The sequence below is a fragment of the Ictalurus punctatus genome, chromosome 9 (assembly GCF_001660625.3).
Source record: "Ictalurus punctatus breed USDA103 chromosome 9, Coco_2.0, whole genome shotgun sequence".
Classification (NCBI taxonomy): domain Eukaryota; kingdom Metazoa; phylum Chordata; class Actinopteri; order Siluriformes; family Ictaluridae; genus Ictalurus; species Ictalurus punctatus.
In genome coordinates, this window is record NC_030424.2 from 13,784,798 (window position 1) to 13,797,052 (window position 12,255).

At 40.4% G+C, this 12,255-nt stretch overlaps 1 protein-coding gene across 6 annotated transcripts in view; it reads right to left on the minus strand.

Annotated features, from left to right (window-relative positions):
• dtnbb (dystrobrevin, beta b) overlaps window positions 1-12,255 on the minus strand; it is a 36,591-nt gene that overhangs the window by 11,300 nt on the left and 13,036 nt on the right. For 4 of the 6 annotated variants that reach the window (XM_053682551.1, XM_017475361.3, XM_017475362.3 and 1 more), the window contains one exon: window positions 1,448-1,522. The exons of the other annotated variants lie outside the window; for them this stretch is intronic. In XM_053682551.1, coding sequence (XP_053538526.1) covers window positions 1,448-1,522 — 75 coding nt within the window. The remainder of the gene's footprint in view (window positions 1-1,447; window positions 1,523-12,255) is intronic. 6 annotated transcript variants of the gene reach the window in all.

Here is a 12,255-nt window from a genome sequence, read left to right on the forward strand (position 1 = left end):
GTCCTTTGTACTTATTGTCCTGCGTACGTATTGGCCTGTTCTGTGTATGTTACGAGTGTCTTGCACTAATCTCACGCTGTTGAGTATTTGCGCTTTATGTAGTCTTGCGTACTGTTCTGTGGTGCACCGTGGTCCTGAAGAAACTGCATTTTGTTCCAATTTACACATGCTATACACAGCAATGACAATAAAAACCCACTTGACTTGACTTTAACAATGGACATTGTCACAAAGCAGCTTCACACAAATTCAGGATAGAAATGTAAAATGTATAAATATGTCCCTAATGAGCAAGCCAGAGGCGACGGTGGCACGGAAAAACTCCCTGAGACGACAAGAGGAAGAAATCCCTGAGAACCAGACTCAAAAGGGAAACCTTCCTCATCCGGGTGACAACCGTGCGATTATATATAATTCCCTTCTATAACTGTGTACTACACGGTCAAAAAGTGCGATTCAGGAAATTCATTATAGTTTTAACATGAAGCCGGTTTTCGTGAAGTTATCAACTGTTCACTTGCAGAGACTTGACTAACAAGTCTATCCTAACCAGACTTTAATCCTTGCAGTGAAGCTCTCGTGTCGGATGAAGTGTTTACCCGTGCCACCCCTCCTCCAAACCCTCTCCCGTTGCCTCAGTCCATGCCAAGCTATTTATAGCACTGCTTGCATATGAGCAGCTTCTTCCTTCTTCAGGCGCCGTGCATCACATCTGGTCCATTCAGATTTTTTTTGCAGTCGTGACACTTCAAATTCTGATGCATTGATGAACCTTCCACTACAGCACTCCTATAATAGTAGTACTAACTATATATAAATAGATCACATGCTACTTTTTGTGTCAAAGTCCTTCATCAAATGTAAAGTAGAGTAAGCCATGCTGGGGTGTGGAGTCATAGATAAGAAAGGGATAATCCTTAAATCCAGTGATGGAGGTTTCTGAATTATGCCCTGGAAAAGGGTCTGTAATGCAATACATTACAATATCATCCAAATTCACCTCATAGTTTTCAGTTATTAAAATCTTACAAGCTATTTCATCTCATATTACCGTTTAAGCCGGTGATATCCAGACAACGCTGAGTGTGTGCGCCGTGGGACGAGGGACAGGAAAGCGCTGAATCACACAACTTGATGAACCCCATTTCTGAGATAAGGTTCTCATCCTGAGTGCTTATATCTCCCTTATCACCTGGAGAGATCCCAGCTTTCAAAATGCACCGGGATTTAAAAAGGTGAGTCAATTTCCCCCTTCAATGCTTCAGCTCATCTGGCTTAGGTGGGCAAACATATATAGCTTAGCGGTAAATCAAACTGACAGAATCCAAGACGTTTATCACTCACTTGCTCTACAGACTTCAAAGCAAGCTAGTTTTAAAGAACAGACTTACGACAGAGTGGCTTCGACACAACAGCATGCAGACGGAAACCTGGGTTAAGTGCTTACCTTGTGGTGGGCGTGGGGGCCCCAGAGGACACAAGAACTGTATCGTTCATGTTGATGGACACTGGCTTCAGCTGACTGCAAAATTATAAAGTTCAAGTCAAGCATGGCCACAGAGCTGGGGCTGCCAACCTGTCTCCTATCAGCAGCCTACCTGCGTGTGTGTGTGTGTGTGCGTGTGTGTGTGTGCGCGTGTGGGGTTCACAAGCGGAAAACACTAACAGTGAGCTTTCAGAGGATGAGCCGTCAAAGTGCTCTACACTGTGCTGGAACAGGCCACATGTAAAGGCATCCTCACTGTAATTGCCTTCAAGAAAGTGACATTTTAATTTAATGCTATTTGCCCAAATCTAATTAACAGTTAACGAGGAGAAAAAGGGGGTCTGTAAGAATTCTAATTAGAGCTGGAGTTTGAGAAAATGGAGAAAAGACAAGAGAAGCGGAGGTGACGTTGCAGAAAATGGGGATAAACTGTATTATGAACTGGACCCAAATGCTTGTCAGACCTCACACACAAACACACACACACACACACACACACATACACACACTCATGACCTTCTGAGTGGTGGCCCAGAGCCTTAACCGTCGAGACACCACATCTCTGATCAATCACTGCCACCAATGTCACCTTGACTAGGTAAATCCGAACTTCTCAGCTCAAGCTGTGCTTTTGCTTCAGGCTTGCTTTCTCCGCATATTTGCTTCTTTTCGCTCTCGCTCCCTCTCCCGCTCTCTCTCTCACCAACCCACGTGTATGTTCGCCCAGTTTTTGCATAGCACTATAAAAAAAGGGGGGATCCGAAATCTCAAAACAATCTACCCCTGCCTTAAATTGTCTTATAATGCGATTATTACGCTGCTGTTTTCCGAGACATAACTAAACCTTAAACGAAAACAAGCACTTTCTCGTTTTGTAAAGGTCACTAAAGTCTTGTTTAATCATATCGATTTCAGTTTTCTCTCGAGATTATACAATGCATTAGGCAAACAAATAAAAAAATAAATGCAAAGAAAGAGCCCCATGTGCCAGGAATTGATTTAAGTGGCTGGCCCTGTCTTAGTAGCGTCAGATCGGAAATACAACACAATGTGGGTACCTTCAGCGGCAATCTCAACTTTCTACTGTCATTACAATTTTCAAGACCACACTCATTGACCGAGAACAAAATGACAAATGCGTTTGTATGGAATAACTCACCTCGCGTAGCGGACGGAGCACCTGTTTGTTTAGCTCTGACACACATCCAGAGGCCAGCTGCCTCTTCTGTCCTGCCCTCCGCTCAACTGAACTAGAATCTGAATGCACAACATTGCTGCTGTCTCCAAGGAAACCCGGCAGTCACATGACCCAGTGATGATCCAGATGCGTGCGTTCTCTCTTACTTTCTCTCTTTCCCTCTCTCTCTGTCAACCCCACTCTACACATCTAACTGTCTTTCCCATTTTCTCTGCACGATTCATGGGTTATGAATACCAATGCACGTGCGTGCGTACACACACACACACACACACAGACACACACACACACACCAGCCATGTGCCAGCAGCGCTGCATAAATCATGCAGATACAGGTCAAGAGCTTCAGTTAATGTTCACATCTAATGATCTCAGTGCCTTGACCGCGGGATGGTTGTTGGCACCAGATGGACTGCTCTGAGTATTTCCACAGTTTACACAGAATGGTGCAAAAGACAACCCGTGAGCAGCAGATCTGCAGGTTGAAAGCCTTGTTAATGAGATCAGTCAGAGAAGAATGGTCAGACTGGTATGAGCGGACAGAAAGGATACTCAAATTTAAATTTACAGCATTTGGCAGATGGCCTTATCCACAGGGACTTACATTTATCTCATCTATATAACAGTTTGAGGGGTAAAGGCCTTGCTTAAGGGCCAACAGGGACAGCTTGGCAGTGCTGGGAGTTGAACTCGCAACCTTCCGATTATTAATCCAATGTCTGAAACAATGAGCTACCACAGCCAAAGAACCAACACAAATCTTCACTACTCTGGTGAGAAGGAAAGCACATGAAAGACATGAAACTTTGATGTAGATGTTCTACAACAGCAGAAGACCACATCGGGTTCCACTCCACTTCACTCCAAGTCAAGAGCAGGAATCTGGGGCTACAGTGGGCCCAGGCTCACAAAACTGGACAGTTGTAGACTGGAAAAATACCAGGTGACATTTTACCAAGTAAGAAACCTTTGTTTTTTGTATTTTTACCCCATTTTATCCCAATTTACTCATTTTCCAAGTCCCACTCTCTAGCTAGATCTCATTGTGGATCTTTTTGAACGGCTGCTCATGCTACTCCACAGGAAAGGATTTAATCTCACAATCTCCTGACAATAAGGTGAACATTTTTCTATTGCATTTTTCCTTCGACTAAGATTTATACAGGCATCCTGTCTACCATGTAATGTCTTTTCCCCAAAGTTTCGTGTGATGCCATGCTGTATGAAGAAGCTCCCACAGTGCCTCATTAAAGTTAATGTTTTCACTGTCCAACAAGGCTATGAGCTGGAGTGATGTTATGAATGACGCTGTGTCACAGAGCAAAAAGGCCAGTTCCACTGTGTACAATCACATCCAGTTTCTATCTCTCTCCATAGACGGAGGATTAGCCATGAGGCCGACACAAAAGGTCGTCTCTGATTTGTTATATACTTCTTTCAAACGATTCACATATTCCACGCAGGCCGAACTAAACCGAGTCACTCGTACGTGTATATTTCAGATTCTTCAAGATGTCTGCCCTTAGTAGAGGGCAAGCCAAAATTATTCTCACATTTTTTATGAGGTCACATCCACAATATCGAATGGCGTTTCTATTCGCGCAGATAATTAAAGTGAAGTGAGTGCTGCCTGATAGAGCTGGGGAAATATGGAGCGGAAAAGTCCTCATCAAAATAAAGATCGATGAGCAGTGTAGTGTGTTCAGCATTTCACCTCTGAGCAAACTGGTGCACAGTGCATGGGCTCACATCAGGACATGCGGTATGTAACTCAGCGTCATCACTGCTGCACTCCGGCTAGACTACACACAGCTGTAATAAACAATACAAAAAATGCAGATGTTCACTGCACACATATTTTGGTGCATTAGCTTAAACGTAATAGTATTTTCAAGATGTTTGGACCAGGAAGAGACCTTAATATTATAAAAAAAATTACAACAATTTGAATGATAATTTATTCGACTAATTCTACTTATTCTAATTCAATCTACTTTGTGTAGTAGATGCAGTGTGTTGCTATTCATAGACATTCATTCATCTTCAGTAACCTCTTTATCCTGCACAGGGCCGTGGTGGATCCGGTGCCTATCCCAGGAATAATGAGCATGAGGCAGGAATACAACTGTGGATGTAATACCCATGCCATTAAAATTTAAATTCCCAGGAATAGACCGTCACATTCTTTGGGGCAGTGTGGAATAGACAATTGACCTACTAGCAAGTTTTTGTGGAGGTGCAAGAAGCCGGAGTTTCCAGAGGAAACCCACACAGACAGCAGCCTGGGCTCAGGATTGAACTGGAGTTCTGGAGATTTAAGAACACTACCCACTGCACCACCATGCCACACTTTCATAGACATCCATCCATCCATTTTGAGTACCACTTATCCTACACAGGGTCATGGTGGAGCCTGGAGCCTATGCCAGTAACTCGTGGATTTACCCCTTCACACACTACGGACAATTTGAAATGCCTACAATGCATGTCTTTGACTGGGGGTGGAAACCAGAGTACCCAGAGGGTACTCCACACACACAGTGGAGGGGGGAACCAAACCCCCAACCCTGGAGGTGCGAGGCAAGTGTGCTAACCACTAAGCCACTGTGTCCCCATACTTTCATACACATATTATAGTTAATGTTTTGCTAGTGTGGATGTAATATCCAACGCCATGAAAATGTCCAGTAATAATATCACAGTAAAACAGCTGTGCATCCACTATTAAAATGTACTAATGTTCCATTTCAAGCTCTAAACAGATGAAGTAAGTCTGTCTTGAGAAAATCTGAATGAAAAACTGAAGTCTCTATTCACAATCAACTGTCGGTCCGCTGCAACACAAGTCTGACGTCCATAACTCAATTATGCCACTTCAAATAAGTACTAACACTGATCAGTTAAGACACGCACTACGCCCACACCCTTTTTTGGATCCGATTTGCTGGCCGGATTCTGCCTGATGGCTGAGTCAAAAGGCACTCATGACAGTGCGATTATGAAGATCATGTTGTCCTGAGGTCAGTAGCAACACTGTGTGAAGCCACAACAGGAAGTGAGACATGTTTACACTGACGTAGCCGTTCCCCGAGGCGCTACAGATGGTCATTAAGGAGTGAGTTAGCAAGGGCAAAATTAACATCATCTCATCAACTCACTTCAGCCTTAGTTATATGATTACCGATTCTCAAATTTGAGTTAAAGCAATGGACAGAGAATAGGATTTCCGGTTCAGTGAATGAGGAATGTATATACAACACACCAAAGATCATGCACGTCTTAAGCTACAAGTAAGTAAGTAAGTAAGTAAGTAAGTAAATTTTATTTATATAGCACATTTAAACACAGCAAAGCTGACCAAAGTGTTGAACAGAGTAAGAAAAAGTTCAATAGAAAACAGAATAAAACCAAATAGACACAGACAATAAACAATAGTAAAAATTTGATTAAAATGCTTGGGAGAAGAGATACGCTTTCAGCCTCTTTTTAAAAATGATCATAGAAGGTGTACGGCAGATGCCCAGTGGCAACTGATTCCATAAACGAGGGGCGATGACTGAAAAAGCTCTATCCCCCTTAGTTTTTAAATGGGACGATGCAACATACAAAAGAAACCTATCAGAAGATCTTAAAAATCTGCTAGATGAATGTGGTGTAAGAAGATCTTTGAGATACAGTATCTCACAAAAGTGAGTACATCCCTCACATTTTTGTAAATATCTGATTATATCTTTTAATGTGACAACACTGAATACATGACACTTTGCTACAATGTAAAGTAGTGAGTGTACAGCTTGTGTAACAGTGTAAATTTGCTGTCCCCTCAAAATAATTCAACACACAGCCATTAATGTCTAAACCGCTGGCAACAAAAGTGAGTACACCCCTAAGTGAAAATGTCCAAATTGGGCCCAAAGTGTCAATATTTTGTGTGGCTACCATTATTTTCCAGCACTGCCTTAACCCTCTTGGTCATGGAGTTCACCAGAGCGTCACAAGTTGCTGCTGGAGTCCTGTTCCACTCCTCCATGACGACATCACGGAGATGGTGGATGTTAGAGATTTCGTGCTCCTCCACCTTCCGTTTCAGTAGGTCACAGTACATGGAATCCATGGTTCCCTTGATGAACTGTAGCTCCCCAGTGCCGGCAGCACTCATGCACCCCAGACCATGACACTCCCACCACCATGCTTGACTGTAGACAAGACACACTTGTCTTTGTACTCCTCACCTGGTTGCCGCCACACATGCTTGACACCATCTGAACCAAATAAGTTTATCTTGGTCTCATCAGACCACAGGACATGGTTCCAGTAATCCATGTCCTTAGTCTGCTTGTCTTCAGCAAACTGTTTGCGGGCTTTCTTGTGCATCATCTTTAGAAGAGGCTTCCTTCTGGGACGACAGCCATGCAGACCAATCTGATGCAGTGTGCGGCATATGGTCTGAGCACTGACAGGCTGACCCCCCACCCCTTCAACCTCTGCAGCAATGCTGGCAGCACTCATACGTCAATTTCCCAAACACAACCTCTGGATATGACGCTGAGCATGTGCACTCAACTTCTTTGGTGGACCATGGCGAGGCCTGTTCTGAGTGGAACTTGTCCTGTTAAACCGCTGTATGGTCTTGGCCACCATGCTGCAGCTCAGTGTCAGGGTCTTGGCAATCTTCTTATAGCCTAGGCCATCTTTATGTAGAGCAACATTTCTTTTTTCAGATCCTCAGAGTTATTTGCCATGAGGTGCCATGTTGAACTTCCAGTGACCAGTATGAGGGAGTGTGAGAGCGATGACACCAAATTTAACACACCTGCTCCCCAGACACACCTGAGACCTTGTAGCACTAACAAGTCACATGACACCGGGAAAATGGCTAATTGGGCCCAATTTGGACATTTTCACTTAGGGGTCTACTCACTTTTGTTGCCAGCGGTTTAGACATTAATGGCTGTGTGTTGAGTTATTTTGAGGGGACAGCAAATTTACACTGTTACACAAGCTGTACACTCACTACTTTACATTGTAGCAAAGTGTCATTTCTTCAGTGTTGTCACATGAAAAGATATAATCAAATATTTACAAAAATGTGAGGGGTGTACTCACTTTTGTGAGCTACTGTAAGAAGAGGCTTGATCATTAGGAGTTTTAAAGACAAACAACCTAGGATCCTAAACTGGATCCTAAAATGGATCTTAAAGATAGTACTTACAAAAATGTGGTGAATAAAATACATATTTTAGGATTAGATAATGTTTACATCACTTACAAGAGGCTTCCTAGCCATGCAGGGTCTCATTACACCAGTCTATGTCATTTATTTTATTGGCTTCTGTGTTTCACGTAGCTTCACATCACACCTTAAATCTGATTTTAAGAGCAATCCTGAAAGGATAAAGATGTTTCGTTTTTCTTCACTCGCTGTTCACTTACTGACAAGAAGATCTCTGTGGCAAAAAAGCGAACGCTTTATATCCTAAATCTGACCGACCTGATGTGATGTGAGCTTGGCGAATCCCCAGTGAAAAATTACACCATAAGCATCAATTTAATGAGAAATTAGACAAAAGAACTGAATACACATATGAGTTCCTTCCAGTTTAGTCTGCTAATAACGTACAGTTTTCATTATTACACAACGTAGCAAGAAAACAAATGACTGTGATCCATTTATACTTATAAAACAAGCTTGGTAGTGCTCTTTATACCGTACATTTTAATATAATATAATAGTGTCAGTCAGAAAAATAGTCTAAAACTTTGTATGAAACAGCGTTTGTTCCTTGCTTTTGAATATACTGCATGTAATAGGGATATGCACAGGGATCCACGGGCAGCCAATATTCCAATATGGAAATTTGGGTATTTATTTCCAATACTGAAATACTGAAAGAGTATTGCCTTATGATGACATGAAGTCAGTGAGAAAAACCACATCTGGCAATATTTTCATACTGAAAGCAGCAGTATACTGGTTTGAGGTGTGCATTGGGATTAAAGGAGGCATTGGGCAGAAGCAGCCAGATCACACACAAGACAAAAAAATAGATAATAGGCTGCTACTGCTAATAACGTCAAGGCGAACTCAATTAAAAGCCTTAGATTTTACATCAGAAATGACACTGCACTCATGGTACAACTCAATCACTCCCGACATTTTTCACTTTACACTGGATAGAGCATTCATTTCAGTTTTCGTTCACCAGTTTAGTAAATGTTAGACAACGACTGATTGGTTTTGCTGATTAATCAAAATTCCACACCGATAGGTTTTTTACAGTTGCGTCCGTTGCAGGATCAGCTGAGATTTAAAAATTTTTAAAGTACAGTACATTTTCATGGTACAGTCTGTGCTGTTTATTTCTATAATAAAGTTCAGCGATATTTTACTTTGAGTGTTAAGTTTTCATTCAGCATCAATTTTAAAAACTGTCGTTTGATTAATCAGGTATCGGCAGGCACGGCACAACTTAGTTATTGGTATGGGCAAAATCCACTATTAGTCGACCTCTAGTAAATAGAACACAGAAATATCTTTAGTGACCATTAAATTATTATAAACATACATTACCACTGTAATCATATAAAGTGTATTAATCCCCTGTGATTTTCAAACATCCTGCCCACAAATATCAATGTGGTTTTGGCCTTTGAATCTCTGTGGCCGTTTTACTGATGCCAGAGCGCTGCCAGAGCTTTTACTCTGCATTTTATACATACATAATTTATATATAATTGCAGTGGTAAATGATACTTTCTTAAACCGTATTCAATACGTCTTTTTCCCCCCTCTCCTCAAGGTTAACCAAATGTCTGTTTATTAACTCTGATGGATATCCAAATAATAAAATTAAGTAAGAAACTACATCTGTAATATCAAATATACTGTGCCGTTTTATAGTCACAATAAAATAGCACAGCGAGTCAGTAAAATCAAACTCGAGCCATGAGCAGCAGTGCCCTTAATATCCCTCCCTGATCAATTATCGAGCAGTAAAACAGAAAAACATACTTTTATATTTATTTTACGCACAATGTTTTTCTTTCCAGCCTTTTCCTAAATGTCGTTCTCAATTTTAGAAATAAATTTAAAAAATTAAAATAACTCGGTAAGTAACAGAAGCAGAAATGAATGTAACTAGTGTAATAGTAACTAGTGAATGTAACTAATGTAACCTGTACAAACAAAGGTCAATGAATATTTGAGTTAGCATTGTGTTCCTTCACTACACTGCAAGTCTCCAATTTCTGTCACAGAACATATCTAGAGATTGTTGTATGTACAGTATTCAGTAAATTTCATTACTAAGCTGGGGTGTCTAATATATACAAACATCCTGAGATATGACATGCTAAATGTCATCTGTAAAATGTTAAATATACATATAGATCCATTGATGTTGATATTACTATGTATACATGACTACTTATATTCATTTACAAATATAGCCTGGAAAATATATATACCAGTATTGTTATTGCTGTGAAGTTTCTTCAATAGTCACTTCTACAATCTGTCAGCTTGTTTAATGACACCTCTCAACTTTCAAATCAGAAAAACAGAACCCCTGCTGTTTACACATTAAGCCGCATAATAAATGGATTTGATTATTTATTTTTGATAGATTTCATTATTCTTTGAGGTATTTTTTGACATTTCACAAATGACTAATGTTGACATATTTTCGTTCTGTTTAAGCAACAAAACTGGTTCCATTGTAATATGTAAATAATGAAATATGACCCTTTCCAACAGAAGAACACTTTCTTGTAGAAAAACCTCCTACACAGCCAACACGGGATGCATCTTACTTTTTATATCTGCAGTAAACTGAGTTACTGCAAGTTTTCAAGAGCAAAATATTGTGAATTTAAAAGTTTTTTTAAAAAGACAATCTTTTGTAGCTGTTGTTTGTGACAAAAATTGTACATGTAACATTTCTTTTAAAATCCAGCACTTATATACAGTTAATGTGTCTTTCCAGCTTTGACTTGTTTTGATGCTAGTAGAATTTCAGTATCTGTTATTTCATAAGGACACATGAGCGATGTAGCATGTAGCCATGAGAAATATTCTGATGCTTAATGCATTATTTCTAACATAATAGTAGCAGCAGGTATCATCCTTATGACAATGGGTTGAAATTTATATTATATTATTTCTAGTGCATTGAAATAAGTCAACGGTTTCAAGCTGACCTGCGTTTTTGCTTCAGCTCTGCGGGTAAAGTGAGTTGGGGTGCCCTCTAGTGGACAGTAAGGACCATTTGGTCAACCCACCAACAGCTAAGCCACCATCCATGTAAATGATGGAATGAGCTGTGCTTGAAATTTGTATCCATTATCTTCTGACAACTGCATTTCTATTAGAACAAGGGTTACAGAGTTTTTACATTTTCCCTAACTATCTAGCACACCATATAAGTTGGGTCTGGTAAGATGGGAGAAGGGAAAAACTGAAACTGAGCAGAGCAGTGGGCTTCAAGGACTGGAATTGCGAAGAAAAAAACACATTACTTTTAAGCATTACTGCATTAGAACACTTACATACATATAGAAATCAAGCACTTGATACCTTTATGACTTGCATAGAGAATCTGTATGGATACTAGGCTTGCACCCTGAAGATACTGAAGTACTGAAGCTTCAAAATACTGCAAGTAATGTGCAGCAGTTAATACTATTTTCGCTAAAACGACACATCCAACTGCTTTTGCAGAATACACAAAGGTTAGCGACACTTCATTTAACCTAAATTCTTTACCTTAATCTTTAAAGATTACCTGTTTGCTACCACGCAAGCTAACGTTATGCTAACCACTGTGTGTGTAAATACTAAAATTATCCGTGTTTGCTAGAAGCGAGCTAACGTTCCCAATTTTATGATTTGTTTTGGAGTTTATTTCCAAATTCAGTTATTTATTCCTAATGTAGTACTCTAAGGACAGTTTCCATTCGCATGATTTCATTGCTCTAGGGCAGAGGTTCTCAACCTTTTGTAACTAAAGCCCCCTCAAGCCTCCCCTATCATGTGGCATGCCCCCCCCCACACACACACACACACACATATTGGAGGAGACCAGGTATAATGATTATCTATTCTGTACTTTTTTAATTACTTTTCATACCTTGTATGATTTTTAAAAATAACTTTTATGACTTTATAAAACTATATAACGGACAGGTATGGAATATGAAGGATCAAAAATGTTTCTGAACACTATAACTACTTTGAGCAAGAGAACTAGGTTGTAATAACGTGGACTATTTTATATGCAAAACATGTTGTATTACATTCGTTTTGCATTCTAAAAACAATCGCATGTGAATGATGTAAATTGGGATGAAGGGCGCGTCTCGTTATCCACGGCATTGTAAAATCTCCGGCTCTCGGCCTCTCACTGAAGAGCAGATGCAGCGGGAAAGCAAGACCTCGCGCTTGTAGGACAGGACGGCCGACATTTGGAAAGTTGCTAAGGTTTGTCCAAAAAGTCGCTAGATTTGTCGTTAGGTGCTCTTTTTTTTGCAAACAAGTCGCTAAAGGGGTCTGAAAAGTGGCTAAGTTGGCAAC